Source organism: Bombyx mandarina, chromosome 01 (assembly GCF_030267445.1).
Source record: "Bombyx mandarina strain Sakado chromosome 01, ASM3026744v2".
Classification (NCBI taxonomy): Eukaryota; Metazoa; Arthropoda; class Insecta; order Lepidoptera; family Bombycidae; genus Bombyx; species Bombyx mandarina.
The window spans coordinates 1,954,164-1,982,084 of record NC_143208.1 but is presented as its reverse complement, the minus strand read 5'-3'; the positions used below and the strand labels follow the sequence as shown (position 1 = coordinate 1,982,084).

The 27,921-nt window shown below is 36.6% G+C and overlaps 2 protein-coding genes across 9 annotated transcripts in view; one reads left to right on the top strand and one right to left on the bottom strand.

Moving 5' to 3' along the window:
• LOC114246477 (glucose transporter type 1) overlaps positions 1-14,864 on the top strand; it is a 168,983-nt gene extending 154,119 nt beyond the window's left edge. For 2 of the 7 annotated variants that reach the window (XM_089740391.1, XM_028179018.2), the window contains 7 exons: positions 75-245; positions 541-677; positions 4,983-5,141; positions 6,287-6,499; positions 7,900-8,124; positions 8,205-8,344; positions 9,626-14,864. In XM_089740391.1, the coding sequence (XP_089596517.1) occupies positions 75-245; positions 541-677; positions 4,983-5,141; positions 6,287-6,499; positions 7,900-8,124; positions 8,205-8,344; positions 9,626-9,857 (1,277 nt within the window). In that variant the 3' untranslated portion in view covers positions 9,858-14,864. Of the gene's footprint in view, positions 1-74; positions 246-540; positions 678-4,982; positions 5,142-6,286; positions 6,500-7,899; positions 8,125-8,204; positions 8,345-8,708; positions 8,944-9,086; positions 9,153-9,625 lie in introns of those variants that run through there. The other 5 variants (XM_089740405.1, XM_089740402.1, XM_089740397.1 and 2 more) reach the window with 5 other exon arrangements.
• A 2,133-nt stretch (positions 14,865-16,997) lies between these two features.
• Positions 16,998-27,620, bottom strand: Blos2 (biogenesis of lysosome-related organelles complex 1 subunit 2). Of its 2 annotated transcripts, none has more exons than XM_028179215.2 (4): positions 27,426-27,620; positions 24,559-24,689; positions 23,803-23,914; positions 16,998-21,087 (listed from the first exon to the last, which is right to left on the bottom strand). In XM_028179215.2, exons 1-4 carry the CDS (start codon positions 27,478-27,480, stop codon positions 20,948-20,950), a joined length of 438 nt encoding a protein of 145 aa, XP_028035016.2. In that variant the 5' UTR covers positions 27,481-27,620; the 3' UTR covers positions 16,998-20,947. The 2 variants fall into 2 exon arrangements, with proteins under 2 accessions (XP_028035016.2, XP_028035024.2); XM_028179223.2 differs by lacking the exon at positions 27,426-27,620 and adding an exon at positions 27,095-27,342.
• Between the last annotated feature and the right edge of the window lie 301 nt (positions 27,621-27,921).

Genomic DNA, 27,921 nt, shown 5'->3' with positions numbered 1-27,921 from the left:
AGTACCTAACGTGTCGTCGTAAGAAAACAACATTCATTTGGTGGGCTTTTCTTAATAACATAATTCTCGTACAGGTTTGAACACATCCTTAGTGCCAATGTACATATCGGAAATCGCTCCGCTGAATCTCAGAGGCGGTCTGGGAACTGTCAACCAACTAGCCGTTACCGTTGGTTTACTCATATCGCAGGTTCTAGGCATCGAACAGATTCTTGGTACAGACGAAGGATGGCCGATTTTACTAGGTAACATTATCTCAATATTCTACTCTTTTAAATGCTTATATTTAACACCTTCATTCTCTAGCTCTTTTTTTATTGGAAATGGATAAAGAGCTGGTCTTATGGTCTTCATGGAACCCAAAGTGAATTCCCCGTTATATTAAGGCTTTTGATCAATATTGGTGGCTTCTAAGGTCTAAGAACCGGATCAAAAGGCCATAAAAACTTCTTAAGAATAAAAGTGTATCTATTATTTTTACTTCATAACCAGAAACATGCTTTTAGCAGTATTCATATGGCGAACTGGTTTTTGTTTTAGGTCTTGCGATATGCCCAGCTATATTACAACTCCTCCTACTCCCGGCTTGCCCTGAATCCCCTAGATATTTACTCATCACCCGTCAATGGGAAGAAGAAGCGAGGCGTGCCCTAAGGAGACTACGAGCTAGTAATCAGGTAAATTGAACTAATATTTATATAAAACTAGCTGACCCGGCAGACTTCGTAGCGCCCCAATCGATATATAAAAGACCTAAGATTTTGTATGAAATAAACATAAAACAAACAAAAGAATTCCGTCCGGCGGGGGGGGGGGGACATGAAAAGAAAAACAAAATTGTTATTTTTATTTAATTCCGGGCATATTCATATTTATCCACCTTTTAGACTTTCTCTGGACTTCCACAAATAATTTAAGACCTAAATTAGCCACATCGGTCCAGCCGTTCTCGAGTTTTAGCGAGACTAGCAATTCATTTTTATATACCTGGTCTTGCCATAAATATTGAGACGAAGGAAAAAAAAAATCTATTGCAAATAACATTTATTACTTTTACAGTGTGTTAGTTTAATACATACCTAAATATAAAACAATTTAAAGTACAAAAAGCTTATTCGAAGTGGTCTCCATTGGCTGCAATACAATCCTTTAAACGTTGAAGCCAGTTATCAATAGAAGCACGCACTCTTTCCATGGGAAAAATTTTCACTGCCAATCGTAAGGATTGTTTTAGGAACTCCATATCATCATGGCGTTTAGAGCAAGCCGTACTCTCTAAAACTGACCATAAATCATAATCCAGCGGATTAAGATCGGGACTAGACGACGGCCAGTCTTCAGCTCTGATGAAGTCCGAAATATTCGTTTCCAACCAAGACTGCGTAGACCGAGCTTTATGACCTGGCGCCGAGTCTTGTTCGAAGGACCATTCTTGATTATTGAACTGGGTGTTGTTAAGGGGCTTCACTAACTTCTTAAGAATGGTATCTTGATACACTTGTGCCGATGTTTTGATACCTTTTTCACAAAAGTATGGCTCAGTCACTACTTCATAGCTAATACCCCACCACACTCTGTCGACTAATTGGGAAGCTTCCTTGGCATAAATACGGTCATTTTGTTTGTTAAAATGTTGCTCAATTGTAAAAAATGTCTCATCCGTAAACAAAATTTTTCTATGACCTCCCTATGCGTACCGCTTCAGTAGTTGTTTCGATTTTACCACCCTATTCTCTTTTAAATTATCAGTTAAGAAATGACCAGTACGTCTCTTATAGGCTGCAAGTCCTAAGTCATCTTTTAAAATACGCGACATGGTTCTAGGTGCTATCTTCATCTCCCGAGATAAAATCTTTTGCTTTCGGACAGGATTTCTTCGAATTCTTTCCCTTAATGCTTTGACCACCTTTTTCGTACGAACACTACGTGGACGGCCAGATCTTTTTCTGTCACAAACAGAGGAGGTCTCATTGCACCTATTAATAGCCCGGTACACAAACATTTTAATAATACCAAGCGTATGGAGAGTTTTAAAAATTGCATTTGGCTCCATACCTACTTTGTGTAATGCAATCACAGCGATTCGGTTCCCTTTATCACCCCACTCCATTTTAATATCGCAAAATATTGTATAATGTATAGGCGCCAAAATGAGAAAATAAAATGAGCAATCATATAAAAATGACAAATTCCAAATTCAAATGTAATAAATTTTTTTTCCTACCTATGCTGATAGCCTTTAGAGGCTATATCAGCGTCGCCTTAACTAGTAGGTGAGCTCACGGGACTCAAACCTGATGACGTTGCTAACACCAACCCTAGCAAGAGCCGTGCTTCGCAGAATCTACCGCCGGACCGGAAACGCGACCCACTGAGAAGATCCGGCAAGAAACTCAGTGGGCTTTGTCGGGAGAGGGATGCCCAACGTGGTGTTCGGAGGGCGACCCCTTTTGAAGAGCACCGCTATGCTTTTCGTGGGGTTGATGTCGAAACGCCCCTTCCGAAACCACTGTCCCATGGTGGTAGCTGCGGTCTGAAGTCGCCGATGTAGCAACGCCTACACGCGTAGTAGATAGCCATGTCATTGGAGAAGAGCGCTAGATGGGTCTCCGGAGACCAGGGTATATCATTAATATACAAACTGAACAGTAACGGGGAGAGGGCGGAGCCTTGCGGGACTCCGGCTGTGACGTGACGGGGGCGGGAGCGGGTTCCCTCGACTCGATATCGGAACGAACGGTTCGACAAGTAGTCTCGTATGATGAGCCCGAGTCTGTCGGGTACCCCATGTTATACAGTTGATATATCAAACCGTTGTGCCAGACTTTGTCGAACGCCTTCGCTATATCGAAGAAGAGGGCTCCTGTCGGGATGGGTTTCCGCCTATTCAGCCCTAGTAAAATGTGCTCCGTGAGGCGGTGCACTTGATGGACGCACGCAGTGTTTAGCGCGGAACCCAAACTGCTCGTCTATTAGAATTTTATTCGCGGTAACGAAGTCCCAGAGGCGCTTACAAAGGAGCCGTTCGTATAGCCTATCGCCGGGAGGAGACTGATGGGGCGGTGACTCGCGGTTTCGTTCTTCTGATTGCCCGGCTTGTGTATGCCGATAACGTCAGCTTCTTTCTACGCCGTGGGAAAGATGAAGTTCGTCATAGCAGCATTTAAGATGGTGGCCAACATTGTTTTCAGTTGGGCTGGTAAAATTTTTAGCGCGCGACTGTGGATGCCGTAGGAGCTGGGAGCTTTCCTTGGTTGTAGGTTAGCGATCACCTCCTTAACCTATAAAGAGGTAATGAGGGGTAACTCGTCCGAGGGCGGCAGGGAAGCTCTGCGCTCGACCTCCCTGTCGACTAACTCGGTGTGTTCGGAGTCCGCGTATTGAGTGCTGGTGGTGCACTTCATTTGCAGTGCATCAGCCAGCAGCTCTGCCTTGTCATCGTCATCGTAAGCCTGTGATTGGCCTGAGGGGCGTACTAGCGGCGGCATAGTGACGATAGTTTCGGACTTGAGGGTCCTAGCTAGTCGTCAGTATGCTTGGTGTGTGGGCGCGAGTTTTTCTAAGTAACTATCCCAATTCTCATTTCGGGCGTAATTTAGGCGGGATTTGACCTCCCGCTGTAGGCGACACATTCGAATCCGGTTTGAATCCGTGGAAAGACGATCTTAGGCCCGAATTGCGGCGCTCCTGACTCTTAAGAGATCTCAAAGCTCGGGAGAAAGTCTGATGCGGTGGAAGCAGTCTTGCACATCGACATGTTTTGAAGACCTTATGACCGCGGTCGAGACGTGTTCGGTAAGGATGTTTATGGATTCGACTGCGTCCTCGGTGGATGGAGTTGAATCCGGACCGCAGGGAAGGATTGGTGGAGCGGCATCAGCTAAGCACGTGCCCAGCTTCTTCCAATCCACCATGGTCCTCGTAACTGGTTCGTGGTTGAGTGTGGGGAGACGAGTCGGTGGTCTGAGTCGAGTTCTGACATTGCCTCGATGGAGCGCAAGCGCAGAGTTACGTTCCTCAGCAGTGCCAGATCTATTGTGCTCGGACGACGCGCGGCGTTGTACGGATAGCACGTGGGGGTCGGGGGCTAAATATTTCGAATGTGAGGTCGTCTATGAACGCGTCGATCTTAGGGCAGACGGTTTTGGGGGCGCGTTGGCCGGATGCTTCCGCGGGGCCTTGGGGCATCCGCGGTAGTTGGCGCGCGACGGTAGTGAACCCGTCCGAGGTTCCCGGTTGCGGACTCGCGGCGGACTCATACCCCATTTCCGACTCCGTATCGGAGCCGGAGCTAGCGGCCTCGGAGGACGCGATCGACGCGGGCGCGGGATGGGTGGGTAAAGCGGCGAATCGGGGATATTCGCGGCGGCGGCGACTGGTGCGTGGGGGTTGGACCCTAGACTGGCCCTGTAGACCTCAAAGCGGGACATTATGACCGGGCAGAATTCTCTTACGAATTGCGCGAACAACGCGTTGTTCGCGTCGCTCATTGTTGAAGTGGTGCCCGGGGGGCGTCCCCGGGACTTAATGTAACTCGCCGAAAGGCGAGTCCCCTGAATGGGAATTAACCCCCTGCGCTGTACCAGCCAGCAGTGATTTGCAAGGGGGGTTGCCTATGCCGTGAAAACGGCAATCCGCTGGGATTGGGGTGGAATATGTATGCGAAGGTGGGACCTCACTAGGTTTGAGAATACCACAACAAGCGTAGTAGGTTGTTGTCTCGAAAGAGACAGTTTTAAAAAAAAAAAATTAAAAATGAATGAAATGTAAATGTGAGTTTGGAGTTTTCGATTGCAAAAACAACGAACTCGCACTGTGATTTTTAGACTCAAGGTCGCGACACCAGTGACATTTTTCGAAAAAACACGTCCGGACACGATGGCGTTGCAAGCGGAATTGATTTGTTTATTTTTAATTGTAACAGTATTTATGGCCAGACTAAGTGTATAGATTAATTGAGATAGATTTATATGCAACAATAGGTCGAAGAGGATATTGAGGAAATGAGAGCAGAAGAACGAGCACAGCAAGCAGAGGCTTCTATTTCTATGCGAGAATTGCTCTGTTCTCCAACACTACGAGCCCCACTTTTGATCGGAGTTGTCATGCAGCTCTCCCAACAACTTAGCGGTATCAATGCGGTAAGTATCACATTGAAATGTATTTTTAATTATTTTATGAACTACTAGTACTACTAGAATCCCTGAGGGAAAAATTAAAAGAAATTAAAGTTCTCACTATGCCATCCCAGTACATTTTTGAAAATTTGATGTATGTTCGTAAGCATATTGAGGAGTTTCCTTAAAAGTCGGACATACATAATAGAAATACTAGGAACAAACACAAGCTTGTTGTGCCGATGAGTAGGTTACATAAGATACGAAATTCATTCGGGTGTTTGTCTGTGCGCCTGTACTACAAAATCCCACAAGATGTTCAGAACCTACATATACATAGGTTTAAGAAAACTATTAAAGAACATCTGTGCAATAAAGCTTACTATAAAGTCAATGATTATCTAGAAGATTGCACAAAGTGGGAATGAGTTGCTCGCTCCGGGCATTTCAATATCGTAGTAATTGTTACGTTATAATACTCATTGTAAGAATGAATATTTAAAAAAATATTTATATTAAAGAAAAAAAGACATGCCCGCTGAGTTTCTTGCCAATTCTTCTCAGGACGGAGGCTAGTTCTTGTGAATTGGCGGTAGTTCTTTTGACGTTCAACAAATATGTTCTTTCATTTATGTTGAATAAAAAATTTTTGATTTGATTTCAGTGGTCCCGCAGTAGTCGAAATTCTAAATCGAATCGAAATTAAAATTATAAGTTTGAACATTATTAAAGTTCTATTGTCAAAGACTATTATACTTCTGCAAGTATAATCACAGATTTCGCCAAGACTACAATATAGACAAATAATATTAAACATAAACAATATTAACCTATTCTAAATTTGACTACAGATTTTAAGAAATAATAAAAGTTTAACAATAAACAAAGAGTATATCATGTGTGTGTCAAATACATGGTAGTGTGTGTAATGTTTTCTTTATTGATATAAAGTATTTTTATGCATCATTTAAAAAAAATTAGCACTCTGCACTTCTTGTCTATATTCTCTTTAAGTATGGGAAATTTCATACTTCTCCGTCCACGAAATTTTTGTAAAAAGGCGTACAAAGTTTTTGCTTCACGTATTACTATATAGATATGTAAGATTAACTCTCATATAGGCGTTTGAGACCCAAAATAGGCACTTGCATGCTTATTATTTCCATCAGGTTTTCTACTACTCGACGTCTCTGTTCACCTCTTCGGGTTTGACGGAAGAATCAGCAAAGTTCGCAACGATGGGTATAGGAGCGGTCATGGTGGGGATGACATTGGTGTCATTGCCCTTAATGGACAGAACTGGACGTCGCACGCTGCATCTCTACGGGCTCGGCGGAATGTTCATATTCTCCATTTTCATCACGATTTCCTTCTTGATAAAGGTGTGTCTTATATGTTTTATTAAAAAAACTACATCCACGATCTAATCTAAAAAGTACTAATTACGTGAAAAAATTGACAAAAAAAATGTAATTTATATGGTAATCGTTTACTGTTTTAAAAAAACTTATACTTTTTACCTATCTCACTATAATTCAATATTAAAATAAAAAATACTCTATTTTTAATACTAGAATATATTATACGCATTCAACTTTGTAATATTAATATATACTTTTACGTAATAGTTTAAGTATTTTAGTAACTGTCAAGTTATTTGTAACAACTAAACCTTGAAATATCGGACATTTAGAACATAAATATCACGAAAAAGTGGGTCCATTAATAACCTTATTAAAAAGGTTTTAGTTGTGTTGATTTTTATATAATATTAATACAATTCTAATTAGCATTTGATGCTTGAAGCTTGAATATCAAATTTATCTTCACTGACATCATATGAATTTTGATATTTGTATTCAGTTTCAACTTTAGTGTGATAAGTTCGTGAAACATATCATATTATGTACTTTAAAGCTTTCGCACGCTTCAAGTTTCGCCTCTAACATAACTTTTTGCTTTCCCCTTAAAACTATATATATATATATATAATGCTTATAATATTATATTACTACACATCATATTTTTTTATGCGACCATAATTTTATAAGATTTTCAAATTTTCATTTTGCATTGCGTTACTGCATGGTTTCTGCTTATTCTTTTTCTAATTATTTCTAAATAGTACGATAAATTTTGTTTGCTTAGACGGCTGTTGGATTCCTCAATAAAGTTAAAAAAAAAATATGAACGTCAATTTATCTTAATATTGTTTGTACGATTTCGTTATTCGTTGACGATCATTTACTTGTGGCGATTTCGAAACGAATGGAATTTACAACGGCCGTCGCTTCGGTAGGCGTCCTCCCTAAATTACTACTTTCCTGTTTCCGAAACCGGTGTCTCGGTAGGAAATTGATTATTAAATAAAAGAATAAATTATCAAATGTAAATGTTAAGAACATCACTCACGTGCACTCAACACTGTTTTTCGTTTTCACAAACGTGTCAATGAACATGAATTACGACTCACGTGAGGCTGAACGCACGCGTTAACAAGAAGCGAAGTTATTAACACAAAAAAAACACTGCTCAAAAGCAGATAGCACTTCACTAATATTAGAATACGCAGTACATGCGATAGATTAATGTAACACGATGCTGTCAGCACCCGACTGCCGCAGACCCGCGGTCCTATTGACCTCGTAACATCCTCCGCAGTACTCAGGTGGAGACATACCGACACACAGACAGACAAGTGTGTGATGTACATTTATGTTTGCGATTTATTTTTTTCTGCGGTCGGTTACGGGAAAGAACATTTTTTCTATCCCCCTGATAGGAGTTCTTTGGCTATGTGCAGGAAATGATCGACTGGATGAGTTACTTGTCGGTGGTGTCGACGCTCAGCTTCGTGGTTTTCTTCGCGGTGGGCCCCGGCTCCATACCCTGGCTCATCACGGCGGAGCTCTTCTCTCAAGGACCACGACCTAGTGCTATGGCTATTGCTGTCTTAGTTAACTGGATGGCCAATTTCGTCGTCGGAATCGGGTTCCCGAGCATGAAGGTACGTTACTGAGAGTACGCACAAGTATTCGACTTGCGACTCGATTGAACGTTTCAATAAAAAAAAGCGTCAAATTACAGGCGCTGTTGGAAAACTACACGTTCCTACCTTTTAGTGCATTCCTCGCAATCTTTTGGATATTTACATACAAAAAAGTTCCTGAAACTAAGAACAAAACCTTCGAAGAGATATTGGCATTGTTCCGCAATACAAACGGCAGGTGAGAGCATAAAAACGTACATTACAATGTAAATTATCATCGGCACACCCGCGGTCCGAGTCGACCGACACCGACACGGTTCTCATTTACAACTTTATAATCACACACGCACTTACAGACGTACGACACAGAACTCACGATCATAATCACGCGTTGCACGGATGTATATAAAAAACTGACCGGGAATATTGAGTAGGAGAATGTCCAAAGGGAACATCCATGTATCGAAGTGACCGGGAATATTGAATAGAAGAATGTCCAAAGGGAACATCCATGTATCGCCAATTCAGAGTAGCTAGTGAGGCGAGACCGTAGTAGTATGTGTTGGTCATGACGTGTGGGGATGACGCTCGAGTGTGTGCAGGGACAGTTTTCGCGATAGTCGTCTCTACGGGAGCATGATGAACTGCGTCAACGCTCTGGAACAACAGCTGCCTCCCCCACCCCCGCCCGCTCCCGTCGACGAAAAACACGACTCATGTAAGTCTCCGCCCCACTGCGCTTCATCATCTAACTCACTCCACAACATTTCATTTACATTCTTGTCTCCATCGTGTTCTCATTTTACGAAACCCGCATATTAAAATAAGCACGTACTGAAGGCAAGCTGTTCGTCAGCTGTTTTAAGAATTTCATGTAAATATTTTATAATCGTTTCACGTCACTCAATAATCACAATTTCATGAATACACACGCATTCAATTTAAAATAGCTCATACATCGTGTTATTTTCTAATTAAAGGCATCCGGGCTGCATTGCAGTTAAAGTAGTACTCAAGAATTTTTGAAACGGAAAGGAAAGTATTTGGTAATTAGTTTTTTTGGTTTACATATTTGTGTTAGATGTGTAAAAATGTTTGTTGTTTAACAAATGTAGAGGAATTCTGCTTTCTTTCTAAGAGTAATAACAATAATTGTTGTGTGATATAATTAAGAATTAGAACGATGAAGAACTGTTAACTATACACACCCTTAGTTTACAGCTCGTCAGAAATATTGAGGATAAAATTTTCATTCAAACAGATGATACCTCCGACTCTAACTATGAAAGACAAAGCATGAATTACTCGTGACTCAGTCGGTGCGTTTCCGATCCGGTGGTAGATTCTGCGAAGCACTGCTCTTGCTAAGGCCAGTGTTAGCAAAACTCCCGGTTGGAGCCCCGTGAGCTCACCTACTAGTTCGGTGAATCTAAAATGACCCCTAACCCTAGAATAAACTCGTGATACTGCCGAATATAGTACGGGCAGCTTTTATATTCGTAAACTGTGACGTTTCCAGTGTCAGAGCAGTCGTCGGGTGGGGGGGAGGCGGGACGCCCCCCGCCGCCGCTTCCGCCACCGCGGTTTCCTGTCACGGGCAACGTCTGACAATGGGAGACACCTGCGCGTGCGCCCCTAGTCGCGCCGCTCAAGGCCGCCGCCAGCTTCTTGTTTCGTGGACTCAAGCGCCAAACGGGAGGGCGCACCTCTATCACTACCACACAACAAATGTTCTAAATCAATGTGATTAGGTTAATAAAACGAAAATTAGTCTTTAAGTCACAGCGTAAAATTAATATAAAAATTTAGTCGGTCATTTTATGGCATAATTTATGAGTGCATAGGTACCATGTAAAGTGCCATCGGTTTCTTGTACCCATTTCTTTGATTAGTTCTTCGCGTATTACTAAATACTACTAAAAGGCGCGAACGTCATCGAGCAAAATAAGCGACAACCTAGGCGGTATATAGCTTCTGATACTTTATTCGATCAATAGTTATCGATAAATTTCAACGACTTAGATACACGATATTTATAAACTAGTAGTGAAATATAAATATATATATTCGGCAACGCTGCGGACGTTTATCTGGTTACTTTTGTCAATAAGGAGACGTGCATTTCGAGAATATGTTCCGCACGTGTTAATGCCAACTATTTCTACGTAGACATAATAAATTGTACATATTTGAATGGGTACAGCGGTCGCACTGCCTGCCGGGGCGCGTGTCGGATGCGAGCGTGACGTCACTGACATGTATAAATGAATACAATGTAAATACATGCTGTGACTTTATTGAGTGTTGATTTTTTAAATTATATTATCAAATTTATTTTATAAATGTTTTTATTCTCTTTTACTTATAATTATGATTGTTATATTATAAATAATGTAAATTTATTGTCATATCTTGAATGACCGAGGTTATTAGTTGTTATAATTATATTAAAAAAATTGTAAAGGTAAATCGATCGGGGAATTGATTAAGTTAATAAAAATAAAAAGATTTCAATGAGATTAATACAAAATGTAATAATGAAACCAATTGACACGATTTGCAGTGCTTCACCACCCCGCATTTACGTTATTTAAAAAGCCTCTTATACATAATATTTATTAAGCAATTAAGAAACGAAAAATAATTTTATTAAATTATATATATTATTATGTATATGTGTATTTTCTGTGTTTTGTAAACAAACGATAAATAAAAGTGAAAACTTGTAAATTCTACAATTTTGCGGAGAACTTTTAATGATGTTTAATGCTTTCGACCTAAACGCCCGTAGTGAAATTTTTGATTATTCGTTAGTTAGGAGGGTTCAGTAGTTACAACAGGGTTGTAGTCAATTTGTTCGTCCGTGTGTTCGAACACTGCTCAATGTTAAGACTAGATGGTTCCGTAGCATTTGGTACAAAGAGCACGGCCTAGTAGGGAGGAAACGAGTATTGAAATGGAGTCGGTCACGGTGAATGTATCTGTCGCGTGTCGTTGTTACGGAGTGCTCAAATGCGAGTGACACCCCTGAAGACCGGCGTCGCTCGCTCAATCGATATCATTGAAAAGTCTTCTAACACGTTATGGTTGAGTGCGATCATATTGTTTTCTCATGGGAGCCGAATGTTAGTGTGACTTTGTAATGATTTTTTTTTAATTTTTTTTAGATCTCTTCACGTTAATTAGGATGATTATATCGCTGTCGTATAAAATGTTTGTGATTGCATTTTCTTGGTACGTTGTGTCGTTGTCGAAAGGTATTCATTGTTACGTTTGTAGGCAAGGTATATTTATCATGTTCAAATGTTTATTCAGTAAAATTTAGCGTCAGCACATTCAAGTAAATTACGCACAAATTCTTTACGTTTAGATTGTAAAATGAAACGTTTCATTAAATACACAGTAAATCGAAATAACAGCAATAACAATAAAAGTGACATGGGTTAAATTTAAAAAAAAATCGCATTCCATAATAAAATATTCGACTTTAATTATGTAAATCAAAAAAGCATGATGTACGTGTGTTGTGAAATTCCAAATTTGAAATTTAATAAGCCAATGAAAATTGTGCCCTACACTGCCATCTATCGATGTATTAAGAGGAATATAAAGTTGTCTATGGGTTAAAAAAGGGAGAATATAAAGTTAGTAACTAAACAACGTTATAAGACTTTTAGTAGTAAGGGACGATGATTTTTTTTAAAGCAATATGCATTCGCTTCTGAATTCAGACACAACAGGTACATTGTATTCCAGACGGTACAAATAAACGCTGTGTTGTAAATATAATTAAAACGCGTGTTCTGATTATTATTTCTAATATGCGTATTATTTTGGTAATAATAATGCAACACTAAGTTTCATTAGTGAATTGTCTCAATTGAGAATTATAACTGTAGACGTAAGGCCGTACAAAACATGAATTTCTTTTATAATTTTGTGTAAGCGTTATCCATTAGTTTAGTAAAAAAAAATAGTATCGGATTATTTTTTGCCGGTAATATTAAAATCTTCAAACACGTGGTTATTGTTAGCCATACTAAAGTGAAAATAGTGACTTTTGTGTAAGACAATTTCCGTTGATCATTTATTTGCACATACGGTGCAATAACGTCATTTATGCAAATTATGTATTTTTTCACGAGAAACGTTTTAAAATTCAACATCTTACTACATATATAATTCTTATATAGTTCTGCTAGGCTATAAAAATAAAATGATAATATTTAAATTACAACTTTAAACTTTATCACTAAAAGCAAACATCACGCTCGTCTCACTAATAACTATTAAGAATTAATGTATTTTCCCATACTCAGTACAGTGTTAACAAAAATTGCATAAGTACCTTTATAGCACCGTATGTGCGAATTATACTCGTAGAGCGTGCTCACGCAAAAATCATTTCATACTGTAACATGAGGCATCTGCTCGAGACGTCGCGTTCAGTTTTATTCCTCCGATATTTATTTTACTCCGATTTTTACTGGTGGTAGGACCTCTTGTGAGTCCGCACGGGTAGGTACCACCACCCTGCCTATTTCCTTGAAGCAGTAATGCGTATCGGTTTGAAGGGCGGGGCAGCCGTTGTAACTATACTGAGACCTTAAAACTCATATCTCAAGTTGGGTGGCGGTATTTACGTTGTAGTTGTCTATGGGCTCCGGTAACCACTTAACACCAGGTGGGCTGTGAGCTCGTCCACCTATCTATGCAATAAAATAAAATAATAAAATATGTATTCCTATCAATTCCAAGAGCAGTCAGGCTAAGAATTATCGCTAATAAGAACTCAAATTTTAACAAATCCATAAAGCAAGAACTTATGCAAATAGTCTATAGATTAATTTAATACTAAAATTACAATATTAGCCAAGGAATAATTTAAATAGTTACTTTCTTATTAAAAGAGAACAATATAATTATATTATAATCACACGATACAATTATAATTAATTTGATGTCTTCCCTATCAACTATCGTGAAGACATAGTACCTACAAAGTTTATTTAAAATATAGACTTTGTACTATTTTACATTACACTTCAAGGATCCCTTTTTATCGAGGTTCACGCTATAACGGTGTACAAGCAATAATTACGGAATTAATGTGTATTTTTTTTTTTTTATTTCAACGAAATTTACTTAGTGTTGCATTATTACGAACTACAACGAGCCCATTACAGTCACAAAGAGTAAAAGTTTCATTTTTACTATTAAATTACAGCACTCGTTTAGCTTATACGACAATAATTTATTTTGAGGGTCGCTGTGAAAGTTTAAATTGTTAAATACATTTTGAAGTGAATGTAATTATTGAATTTACAATTTATTATAATTTTCAATTTTTCATTTCAATAACATCCGCAATAACAAACGATAGGAACTCAACAATCCGAGAATCGCACTGTCCGCTGCTAACTTAATATTACAAATACTGCAATAAATTGTATATACGAAGAACATGAAAAAAAAAAATTAAAAAAAAAAACAAAAAGATTATCAAATTACCACAATGTTAGTTAATTAATATACATTATAACCGTGTCGTCTTATTGCTGTTTTCATTTTGTATAACATAATAATTATGCTAATTGAAGTATATTCGGAAATTTTCGCGAGAGGTATAAAAAGGTAACAAAAAAAAAACTTTTCGGTCCAACCTTCCATTTCTATTGAAAGCTCTTACTCAATTTACAGTCGTATGCGACGACGGGAAATCAAAACAACAGCAAATACTTAGGTTTACTACAAGGTGTAAGAGGACCGTTATTGAAGCCGAAACCACAATAAAGTCCCATCTAAATGTTTCAAAAAACAATGTTAATTTACTGAGATTTTGTATTGAGTATGTACACTCGTGATTTTAGTTTTTCGTTGACCCGCATTCTACACATAAGACAATCGTCATCGCGCCCCGAAAGTTTGGAAGCGCGCGTCATCTGATGTTCAATTGTAATACATTGTATGTCATACGAAAAATCAGTCAATACAGGTAGCCTTCCTATAACCCGGTATTTTACATCACTATAGCGAAATTTTTGTTTAAAATTATTTAAATAATTGCATTATGCACCATACACACACAATATGTGGGAATAATCGTAATTATACTGCCTATTTTTTATGTATAATATGTAAAGGCATACATACAAACACAGTTGAGAATTTCATTCAGAAAAATGACTCTCCTTTTTGTACACGCTTCTAGTCTCACATAAGCGATCTCTCACAACACGGGATTTTGTAGAGCCGTATCTACCAAATTATAGAAGGGTTATCGTATTACTTATTAATCTGGATCAGGGGAAAGGTTCAAATATTAAATATGTATTCGGGGCTAAGTTTAGTGACTTTTCTAGTAGTTCGTTAACTTTAAGGCTTAGTCATGATCTGATCGCGTTTATGACTACGACGTAAAGCGCGCGCGGTCGCGTCTGAACAATGCATGATCGTAATGGGCTCAAGATCTGTGGTTTTGGTATGTTTCTATGTTCGACATCGGCAATATAGCAAGGCTAATTAATGCACGGACGGACAGATAATGCGGCACCATGCCCAGGAGATAATCAACGCCCTGTTCAAATATTTTAAAGCACAATCCACGATTAAGCCACTCTCAAAGTATATATAAAATATATCATCAGACGCGATTGTGTTTCAATGTAACGGAGATTACTCCGTTCTTGTAAAAAATGGAACTTGTAAAATTTTATTGGAACTACTTGTTATAAAAATATAAAAAAAATTAACGAAAATTGTTTGTGTTTTTATTTCGTTATCTTGACGTTACCTCGTTGAACCTTAACCCTTTGAGTTCCAGTCCACACGTATTGGACATATAACCTTACATTACATTTGTCTTACGACCGAAAAGGGTTGATTTTTTGGAACGAAGTTCCTTATCGCGCATTGTGAAAGGGGGCTAAACGGAAAAAATTCATACGAAAAGTTGTCACGACACTTTTTAGATCCGTCATTCTGAACAATCAACGTATAGGCGCTTATCGCGTGACATTGCTCGTATCCGATTGGTCCGCGTAATGAGTACAGTTTCTCGAGATAGCGTTTCAAGAATAGTAATTTAGTTCATAGTATTGTTTTTTTCTTCTTCATAATGCTGTAATTTATTATTATAACTAAAAAAAAAAATTACAATTCCTTCACTAATTAATCGAAAGGAACTTCGTTCCATCCGGGTGTCCCTTGACACCTCTGAAGTTTTTTTTCCATTTCTGTTGCTGTATAGGATTGAAATAAAAAAATGCGCTTTACATAATAATATATTCATTATACATAATTATACATTATACATTATCAACATGTACCTAGAACAGAATCCTGGAAGCTATTTTTTTTTATAAACATCCAAAAATATGCAACACTGCGTCGTATATTAAAAAAGGTTCTGAAATCTTAAAAAATTGCAGTATAACAGGTGCAAATAACAGGTTAGTTCATAGAATGATATTCGGCGTTCGTCGACCCATCTTATCACTTATAAAAGTCACACATAACTTAATTGTTTTTTGAATGACAATTCCGCTATACCTTAATGCGGAATGCGTGGCTGCTCCATGATCCAAACGGACAGGACGACAGAAAAGTCTTTAACGACTTCCCATTTCCGACTCATTTATCAAAACATATTTTTTTGGATACTTTTTGGATTCCCCGAGTCCACTCTCGGTGCTTTTAGGCTCTTCAAGCACCGGTCACCGACCTAGTCAAACTCGTCGATGGCGACGAAGAGTTCTACGAACTAAGCCGTAGACACAGCCCACTGAGTTTGTTGCAGGATCTTCTCAGTGGGTCGCCGTTCTCGCTAGGGCTACTTACTGTTAGCAAATTCTCTCAGGTTGAGCCCATGATCTCACATACCTGCCCGCGGGTAGCTGTTATTTCCCCTTAGACTACCAGGGCATAGGTAGGGGAATGATAGCGGCTCCACGACAAACTTTTTATTTTCCCTACCTAGTCACTTGTAGTCTTAGGGACTATTCTCGGTACTTACAGACTGGGTAAAATCAACGTAATCTCGACTATCAAATCTCTTATTTTATCAAACCGTTTAAGTTTGACGAACTAATGCTGTCATCATTCTTTAAAAAAATATATGCAATAATATTATAAACATATGTATATAGATAGCATAATATTCTAGCTCAGAGCTGTCCATTCAATGGCCCGCGGGCCGCATGCGGTCCGTGGCCTATTTTCATGCGGCCCCCGACGCATGTCTTAAGCAGAAAATAATTTAGGATATAAATAGTTATAAATAGGATAATAATAATTCTTTGTCAAAACATATAATCAATATTTGGTATAATTTATCGTTATTCTTGTAGCATTCCATTCCCATTACACAATTTAAAAGTGAAGCTATATTTTACTATTATTGGGGGAATTCCCGGAAAGTAATTTTGTTTTTAAAAATATTTCTTTCTCGCGGCCCTCCAGCTTTTGTAGTAAATTCATATATCTCGCAAAGATGTTTATGTAGTTTGGACAGCCCTGGTATAGTTTATAGCATATGTGAAGACATGAACGGATGAAGGGGTTAAGTACCACTTTTAAGATTTTTAAATTTTTACATTGAATGAAGGTGTTATGTGCCTATAAGCCATATTAGACCTTAAAACTCCGGGTTTAAAGACTATTTTTAGAAATTGCATGTGATAAAGGAATTATGTACGAAGAAAAAGTACAACTAAAAAAAGTTTATTGACCCTTTTCTCATAATTAACAAATTGTATCATATTCCCTCTACCACTCATGTCTTCGTGTATTTATAATGAAACTGAAAAACCACACATGATTGAAACACGAATTCACATCAGACCATTTCGTATTGACTATTCAACGACGAATCTCCATGAATAAAATACTGGTTTATTTCGAAATAGAAAATTTATTCAAGCAATTTTTATAACATATTATTATTATGAAATAAAATAAACATGTCTCATAACATAATTCCAAACACAATTAATTGTTACAACAGTGTCTATGATAACAGTATTATGCATGATGCTATTCGCAGACAAGTGGTTCTAAGCAATAAATTCCAGGGTCACGAAATAAGTCGACCGCAGAGTATAACTACGAATCTTTGCAATAAAATATAATAATAATGTTAAGTGTATCAACCGTCATCCGAAGCATTATTCCGAAGCCACATAATTGGTGAATACGAAGGTAATAATAATTATTGCTGTTTTTTAAACTAGTTCTATCATTAAGCTACCTAATATTGTGTTACTGTCATTGTATGAAATGCTTAAATTAAATAATTTTTATCATCAAATAAGGAGGGTAGAAGTAGGGAGTACTATCTCAGTGTATTAGAATGTGGGTCAATTAAAGTGGCGCCACAGTCGCAAGTGGAAAGATTTAAAAAACAGCGCCATAACTAGACAGATGACAGATAACATAGAGTAGGATACTAGATTAAGAAGGAAAAAAACACTTCCTGCATAATTAGTAATAAAAATAAATAGTTGAAGTCACGAAAAATATTAAAATTTTCAACCCAGCACACTACTCTGTTTAAAACTGCTATTTTCATATCATTTCTATTTGCTACACTAGCGCTATTTCGGTGAGTCTTCCAACAATAGCTGTTTACAGGTGGACCCTTTTTCTTGTCACCTATATAGGATGGTGCTCCTTATTTCTACTCTCCATAGTTAATTATAAAAAGGAGAGCAATGAAAAGATAAAAATACATTTGAAATATTTTGTGATCAAATTTCGTTCACAGGCGGAGAGATGCTGGTGTTAAAACATGTTGTATGTGTTTTAATAGCTCGGTTCCAATAACTGCGACATCTAGCGGGATTATATTGAACTAAGCCTAGCGGGCCATCGTTTTTTACTCAATAATAGATGGCACTCGAAAAAAATTAATGTAAATTTTATACGATCACACTAAAATTTTGAATTTAATACGACAATTTACCTTTTATACTGTATGATGTACAACACTGAAGCTTGAATTCGAAACTATATGATAACAAAAAAACAAAAACGAAATAAATGAAAATATTACTATTTCGGGTTATTTTATTCATAATAATAATTATACTATAGCATTTCTATAGCATCGAAGTAGTGAAAATAGCATTCAACTTAATTTTTTAACGCGCTTATATAACGAAATATTCCAACGTAATTTTAAAAAACTTCATAACTCTCAACTTGAAAGTTTGCGCACGTATCAAGCACTGATGACACTTTAGTACTTTTATTACTTTGGCCTAATATCCTAAACGACCTAAACCGAACTAACGGGATATGAAAGGATATTTAATTCATTATTTTGGTTTGCTGCTACTAAAACGTGTTTTTTAGTAATTAAGCTACATTTTTTTATTATTTCTTAATATAATAACATGACGCCATCGTGGCGGCCTCAACTAATCATTCATCTCAACAGAGAAAGCATTCAAATATCTAATAGTCTATGTAAATATATAAATACATTTGTGAACACGTTCTGTTTGTTGAAAAATAGTATTTAATAAAAATATTTAATAAATCTCTTTATTGCTTACTTTACGTATTAATTTCAATGAGATTACACTCAATGTTGATTTAATGCACTTAGGTGTCATGTTTAAGTCACAGTTGGTATTTATCGAAAAAAAAAACATTTATCTCTAAAATTGCTTACGTTCTGCCAAATAACAGATACGTTCCCATAATATTTTGATTAATAATTACTTATCATTTTATAGTTATTAAGGGCATTACATATATTATTTATTTCAATAATTTGGATTAAATAAATGAATATATATAATTTTATAACGACAGCTAAATACTATTTCTTCTTTATTCAATCTAATTTTATTATTGTTTAGGTATTTATTGACATTTTTAAAACCTGTTTAAATGGTAATTCAAAACCATGTTGCAATACATCGTAGTAATTTACAGGAAGCATTGGTCATTTTGAATAGAGACCGATAAATCGCGCAACGACTAACTTTGAATGATGTCAATTACGCGCAGTGCAACAATTAAAATTAAACGTAAATAAATATCTGATATCTTTGTATTCTAAGGAATGTATGGGCATGTACACGCTATTTGTAATAAAAATTTGATACTCCATCTGTCTATGGTGTTGTTAATAAAAATTAAATTAAGAAAATTACGTTTGTCACATTAATTTTTTTTTAAACTTATTTGATTAACGCATTAGGAGCTCAACTATTTCAACGAAATTAATTCTGACGCCTCAATTGTTAGTGCACGTGCTCAAAAATTATGATAATTTACTTAATGATTGTTAAATTACGTTGCTTTTAATACGTGTACTATGATGTTGTGTGACTCTTTCTACCGTTTGTATAGTGTGTATATTTCAGGCACAAAGCTGGTTTGAATCACGACTTATGTTAACAATTGGTGTTCAATAATAGACTATAATTTCACTTCGTGCTCAATAGTTCTCTTTTTTAACTAATAATACTAGATTATATTGTTGATTGATGTTTTATATCGCATTATTTTCAATATCCACACTATTATTCATTATTTCATTATCAGAAGTATTTCATTATTTTTTTCCGGAGTGTATACAAAACCAAAGAAATCAATGTCTTGAAGAGTAGCAAGGCCTGCTCATTTTGTTACGCGATATCACTGCTACAGTTGAATACGTGACAACGGTTCTCGTAAGCTGTTGCATCTAATCATAGGATCATTATTAAGTTCCCGGCCTTCTATTACGCTAAAGTACTAAACAAACGCTTCTAGAGCTAAGAGGAGAGAAAAATTATACTACAGCAGTGGCCCAGTAAGATTTGACATATCAGCGTTAACTTCATCGAATTCTGGTAATTAAGAATCTACCTAAACTTACTTATAAGTACTAGCTATAGATAATAAAGCTGTGCGGTAGTGATAATGTCACGAGATAGCAGGGCACAAGTTTTTTTTTTCTTTAACTATATCAGCACTTTAACGATTAATGGACAACACTATTCGTTGTCCATTATAAAAATTATATAAGGACTGAGCTATTTCAATTATTGTAAATCAGCGGAATCCCTTTGAAACTTCACGTTGTTAAATTGAATATTTATAAAAGTCTTACATAGTGGGTTCGTAAAGTGTCTGTTCCTTATATTTCAAATTTTCAGAAAATTTTCAGATTGGCTAGCGGGGGTGATCCTTAGTACTTTGGTCGCGATCCGATCAAAGTCAAGTCAAACATCGACCAACAAAGCAAGCCTGGTTTGACTAATTTACTCTATAAAAACTATAACATTTTATTTTTATTTATTGCTTATATGGTTGGACGAGCTCGCAGCCCACCTGGTGTTAAGTGGTTACTAGAGCCCATAGACAGCTACGACGTAAATGCGCCACCCACCTTGAGATATAAGTTCTAAGGTCTCAAGTATAGTTACAGCGGCTGCTTCAAACCGAAACGCATTACTACTTCACGGCAGAAATAGGCAGGGTGGTGGTACCTACCCGCACGGACTCACAAGTGGTCCTACCACCAGTAAAAAGTGTTTTGACGTTATATAATAAAACAGCCCTTTTTTGGTTTATCTTTCAAAACGAATTTCTCTAAAATCGCGACCAAATACCATCATTGGACTAGGCACGCCGATCTAGGAGCAAAGGCTAAATTGGGAAATTAATCATTTTTGAATTCAATTGTATTAACGTAACGCAGCATTTTCGAACCCGACAATGATTTAGCTGTATCGAGTTTTCTTCGTGGACCGGGATGAGTTCAAGCGTGCGAGCAGGACAACTATGCTTTAGACTGGGGGTCTAACGACAGGTCTAACGACATTAACGACAGCCGGGTGCCGCCTTACTTCTCTTCAAGCTCCTTAAAACGAGCCTTCAATTGCTTCGTATAGCTGTCGAGGCGGTAAGCGTTAACTTCGAATTTAGATACCTGGACTTCGATTTGATCTATCTGCTGGAGTAGGGGTTGGATCTGCTGGGCATCTGGAACGTTTAATATGCGCGTTTGAGTCGAGGAAACACAAATTATATAATCAATTAAAACGTACATGTTATGTTGATCGATATTTATATTTGATTGTTATTTTAAGAAGTTAAGAAATCATTGTTGATATTCGATTGGTTTATTTATACTAACGGTACATACCACGTGTGCTAATAAAATGGCGACCGAATGAATGTATTTGGACGGGACGAGATGTAGACGTTTGTCTCATAAAACATCTCATATTATTGCAAAGTATGTTTTTAACGTAAATTTCCTTCTGTTTATGGAACATTTTATAACAATCATTTTAAAAAACAGCCAGGTTTAACGAAAGCGCTAAGTGTTTTTTGTGAACGTTTTCTAATGTTTTAATTACATTTAATTGACCCAAACCATCTAACCTACTCTATTGATAAAATACTATATACAATGAAAAATCAAGGCGTAAATGATTCGAAAAACTCGTGTGCAATTTCAACAGTGTAATGATCCGTTAAGTGCTTAAAAAAGATGTCGCTTTTAAAAAAGATGTCGAAATTAGCGTACGCTCTAATAAATCGCGTACATGTACGTATGTTCAATTTAGTTACTATAAAACGTCAGTTTGAAAATGAAACCGCAGATTAAAAGCGCAAAGCAGATTAGTATTAAAATGTTAATGTAATGCCTGACTTTAAGCTCGAATCACGAATCATCCAAGTTAGAAACTCTGTGAAAATGAAATTAACACCTCCACCAACAATATAAACAATAAAACAAGACTTATTTATCTATGCGTCCAACGAATGTGTAAGAATACCTAAACAACCTTATACTAAGAGAACATTTATACATTTAGACAAGATCATTCTTATTGTCATATTAATACGCCAACCTATCATTAAATCATTGTTGTCTCTTAATCCTTTTTTCAATAAAGTTATTTTTTTATAACAATGATTAATTATATACACGTACCTAAAAGCTTTAAGAGGTAGTTAGTGGTTTCAAAGTACAAAAAACGAAACTTTATGTTTTGCATGTTAGTCTCCCTATATGTACACAGCATTACACTCATATATACATTTTTTTTTTTGTTGAAATTTAGAAGATGTAATATGAGCAACGCGCTTAAAGGTGTATCGTTTATCGAAGAAATCAATTGAGGAATCAATGTACGCCACATGTAGCTGCGCCATGAAAAAACTTCCAGGCGTTTTTTACTGATGGTAGGACCTCTTGTGAGTCCGCGCGGGTAGGTACCACCACCCTGCCTATATCTGCCGTAAAGCAGTAATGAGTTTCGGTTTGAAGGGTAACGGAGCCGTTGTAACTATACTGAGATCTTAGAACTTATATCTCAAGGTGGGTGGCGCATTTAAGTTGTAGATGTCTATGGGCTCCAGTAACCACTTAACACCAGGTCGGCTGTGAGCTCGTCCAACCATCTAAGCAATAAAAAAAATTATAATAAGAGAACACAAGCATGAGGGTCTTATTACAGAAATCTTAAGCTTTATGACTACGAAAAAATCTCGATCATTGCCATCACGTGATAATAGGTACCAGATATTATTTAATCGGCTACCTAAAAAGCCTTAAAACTTTAAACCGCAAAAAGAAGAGTAAGCCTTCTGAATAACTTGATAGATTGTTTTATTTTTAAACAAAAATATTCTAAAAGCATTTGGAACTCACTAAAAATGTTATGTTGCGTCCATAATATCTTTTAGTTAAATGCGTTGTATTGTAAGGAACAATTGTCGAAAATTTTCTTCAGGCGCAACTAATTTGCTAGTGGACAGGCGAATGGACAGCAGCAATGCCAGGATAAAACCAATAACCAATAACGAGGACAGGAAAGAAACACATCTACCTAGATGTCACATAGGACACTTCATTTCAAATATCAATCACTAAATCATTTTGCAAATATTTTTTTTTTTCTTATAATAAAGACATATCTGCTTATAATAAAGACATTTCTATTACCGCTGCCATTTATTTCATAATTTGTCTATTATTTATGTTATTCATTATAATAAAACTAATAGGAATCAATGTTTGTAAACTTACCTTTTCAAGCTAATAATAGCGGGAACCTCATTATGATGATCTGTTACGTAATGTTTTTGTGTGAACACATGCCGTTATTTTTTCAACAATAAATCGACTCATCTAAATGTATTTCCGGGATGTTCTAAAAATCTAGAACAACATATTATGTATGGAAACTAAGCCGTTATGTTCTATAGATGAAATCCAAGCACTCCATATGCTGGCCTTAACCGTCTGTTAATACCATAACCGTTAGCATCTTTATACATAGCATTCATCTTACATTAGTATAAAAGCAAAAACGCAAATATTAGTAGAAGCTATCAGCAAAAATGGCATAATACATAAGTCGTACAAGTTCATAAAGCTCTCAATCACCTCATTGTGACACAATAACAAACTTAATCTCACCACCTCATTCAACTAAGATCTTGTTTTAGTTAGGCCTAAATTCTAATAGGCCAGGCGTTGACAGAACGCAATTTAGAGATTATAGCAATAGTTGATATGAGGGATTATTTCAATTCTATGCCCTCACAAAAACAAATGACACATAAGCTAGCCACAGTGTTTATCAAATTATTTGATAACTAAAACACAAGTTGCTTTGTATTATGACACATTTACTGGCAATACATTCATTAAAAAATTGATGGTTCCAGTTAAAAACTCACACATCTCGTTGTATTCATTAAGGGTCTTGTTCAGGTTCGCGGCTAGGCTCCTTAGATCTGCGTACTTGGTGATCGCGAGTCTGTTGATCTCCTCAAGCAGCATGTAGTGTTCCTGTACCAAATATTTACTTGAAATAACCATATGGGTCTTGTTTCTGGTAATTCTCTGGGTCTTAAGTGTCTTGGTGTGATACAACAATCAGTCCCTTGCAACAATTTGCTTAAGGATTTATTATTCTTACATATTTTCTGTAAACTGGTTATAGATATTCATAAAAAAATTAATACAAAACAAAGATATGATACTATATTTATTTCGAAATAAACTGTAGATTTATTAATCTTTCATTCATTATATCGATTATTTTTAATAGTGCAGTTCTAATATTGTAGCATTGCCCTCAAATTAGAAGCTTTTGAGAAATAATTATTAGCATTGTCAAACCAAACCCTGTACAATTTAATGCACATAATGTTATTTTCTCTGAATCAAACTATTTCTAACAAAGACAATGAACCTTCTCAGATGAAAAAATCTAAAGATATGCTTTTAAATTCTGTGTAATTTCTTTACCAATCAGAAGCAGCTATATAACTCACTATTACAGGTATTTTAGTTCAATAACCTATAATCCCATCAACATCTTAAATCCTGATTAACCTAGTTTACACACATCATCAGGGTTTAATACCAAAGAAAGTATCTATAGTATGTATGTATGACCTATGGTTTGTATCATATTGATAAGCCCTCACCTGTCCAGCAACCATTTCAGCCTGAAGGTAGTCAGTTGTTTTTTTAAAGAGCTGTGTGGCTAACCGACTGATCACAGGATCATGCGGATCCAGGACTTCGAAACTCGAACAGCTCGGTGACATTTCAAGCTCTGCAAAAAAAAAACTGTCATACTATAGATAATAATACTGCTGTAGGGGAATGATACCCCGCCCCGCTTTGCTTACTATGCAGTTATGGTGCATATAGTAATAGCAGCATACGTTAGTCAGTCAGTGGTCAACGTGCAGTGATCCACCGCGGCCGCTGACGTGAATAAACATATAATTATACGTAGTGTTTTATTGACCGCTCCGATGAGGTTTATGGAGGACAATACGCAACAAACAACCAACGCACACGCCTCTTCCTCCTTCATCTCCCAATAAACCTCACACTGCTGTATGTGAATGGTTTCAAATAATATTATGATTCCTTTACCCTATATCAAACCTTTCAAGTTTGTTTTGAATCTGTCTGTTTATACTGATACTTTGTCCCTTCAAACACTACCTACTTCAGACCTACTGGACCAAAGAGATATATTTATGAATATCAAAGTTTATGATGAGTACCAAAAATTTGGTTTTATATAAATAATATCCTAATAAAATAATATCCTTTGGCTAAAGTAAATTTACTTTTTATGACAACCTATAAGTCTGTTGAAAACAAAACAACAACTAATCCAGTACATCTATATAATTTAATGCATCTATAATAGTTTCAAGAGATATGCCCTATTTTAAACTGAAAATCTCTGGGAATCAAAGGATAAGACGTGCATTAATATCTAGAAATGCACTGGTGTTTGAATCCCGCTTGGAAGTACCAATTTTTCTAATGAAATACATACTCTTAGCAAATGTTCATGATTGACTTCCACAGTGAAGGAATAACATAGTGTACTAAAAATGAAACCCACAAAATTATAATTTGCATTGTTACTGGTGGATATCTTGTGAGTCTGCACAGGTGCGTACCACCACCCTGTCTATTTTTGCCGTGATTCAGTAATACATTTCTGTTTGAAGGGTGGGGCAGCCGTTGTAACTATACTGAGACCTTAGAACTCATATCTCAAGATAGGTGGCAGCATTTTAGTTGTAGATGTCTGTGGGCTTCGGTAACCACTTAACACCAGGTGGGCCATGAGCTCATCCCCCCATTTAAGCAATTAAAAAAAGGTCCAAAATGTTTGAAGTTATTGATTTGTAATTTCCCTGCATCACATTCATCTATATCAGTGGTGGACAAACATTTTTAATGGCGGACCACAAAGTTTAAGAAATTCTAGAGGAGGGCCAGAATTATAGAAAAAATGCGTCTTGTATTAAAGCTTTTTAATAATCAAAATACCTTTTACTATTATGCCTTGTTAGGTGTGTGAGATGTGAGGCATGTGATAGATAGGTGAAAAGAATGTTTTTTTTTTTTTTCAATAAATAAACGAATACCTGTCACAGACTGCCGAGATAATTATAATGATAGAAAGTTAATTATAAGATAATGATAGCTCAAAAACCCTTTCATTAAAAATTCAAAGATTTTCAATTATAAACATCATATATTTTATGCACCAAAATGCTGACTAGGTGAATAGTTAGGATGGATGGACTCTCGGTGGGCCATATTAAATACTTACTTTGCCCATCACTGATCTATATCATTTATTTCTTAACACCCATTAAGAATAATGATCTTCGATTATATACATACCTAAAATTTCAAACAATTTGTGAATGCTCAAACCCTAAACATCTAAATGTATAAGAAGGCAAGCATGCATCTCAGCATAGCTAAAAGTTTTCACCAGTGGTTTATCAAAAGCTCTCTCTTATTGTATCTAAGGTAAGGTCAACATTCATACATTAATGAGATACTGAAACTATATAAGGTGAGAGGACAAACATGAAGGTATGAAAGTAAATGATAAGAGGAAGGACCATGAACTAAGTTGAAAATCAAACTATGATATCTTTAACATCTTATATATATTTTTTTTTTTTTTTATTGCTTAGATGTGTGGACGAGCTTACAGCCCACATGGTGTTAAGTGGTTACTGGAGCCCATAGACATCTACAACGTAAATGCGCCACCCACCTTTAGATATAAGTTCTAAGGTCTCAATTATAGTCACAACGGCTTCCCCACCCTTCAAACCGAAACGCATTACTGCTTCACGGCAGAAATAGGCGGGGCGGTGTTACCTACCCGTGCGGACTCACAAGAGGTCCTACCACCAGTAATTACGCAAATTATAATTTTGCGGGTTTGATTTTTATTGCACGATGTTATTCCTTCACCGTGGAAGTCAATCGTGAACATTTGTTGAGTACGTATTTCATTAGAAAAATTGGTACCCACCAGCGAGATTCGAACACCAGTGCATCGCTCGATACGAATGCACCGGACGTCTTATCCTGTAGGCCACGACGACTGCATATTCAATTAGTGCATCATATCCGTTCTGTAAATGAATAAATGTTTAAGGTTCTTATTGATTTCTTTCTTACTCTGGTATTTGTGATGCATGAGAATAGATTCACTGCACATACACGTCACCGTGAAGATTGTTTTATTTTAAACACTTTAACATCAGTTGTAATAACAAATGCAATCCACTTCTTCGAAAAAATATTATTATTACCTAACATATTTTAGGTAATGTCAAATGGTGCTCTTTTACTATTAAGAACGGAAACCGACGCGAATGTACCGGAACAATTGTCTCAAATATAAGTACGGCCACCAGTGCGCAAACGAAGTCTAAATTTTCACAAATCAATAAATTATACCTAGGTTGTAGAGTATAGAATATGGTGCATCGCCTGTTAAACTTCCTACCTTTGTTTCTTCCGTCTCTCGTCCATTTTTCTATGTCTTCTGTGCTGAGACTCATCAGGGATCCAGCTTTTAAAAATAGTAATACACAGTATTTATGATAATTGTGAATAAAGTTTTTGTTATGATAAACTCCAAATCACATCAAATAAACTAAAAATAGGTTGGCAATGTTGGCATTTAGTTGGCATTACAGCGTTGACGTTACTAAGTGTGTGTATTATCTATGGTTAAGTTATATACACTATATTATCTATCACTATACTCTATATATCACTATACTCTATATTATCTTAAACAGAAAGTGTAATTTTAGTATTTTCTGGTATTGACCAGTAACGATATATAAAATCAGGAAAACTGACATTTTCAATTTTATTTGTACATTGGTATTTTATGAAGAACACGTAGCGTTCAAAAACACCGTCATCATCATCATCATCAGCCTGCGGCAGTCCATTGCTGGGCATAGGCCTCCCCCAATGCTAGCCACTGAACT

Excerpts from the sequence above, each read along its gene's own strand:
- Blos2 (XM_028179215.2), bottom strand. The coding sequence starts at position 27,480 with ATGAGTCTCAGCACAGAAGACATAGAAAAATGGACGAGAGACGGAAGA. Across the intron at positions 23,915-24,558 it reads CTGAAATGGTTGCTGGACAG|GAACACTACATGCTGCTTGA; the intron begins GTGAGGGCTTAT and ends TATTTGGTACAG. Across the intron at positions 21,088-23,802 it reads TAATGAATACAACGAGATGT|ATGCCCAGCAGATCCAACCC; the intron begins GTGAGTTTTTAA and ends TAAACGTTCCAG.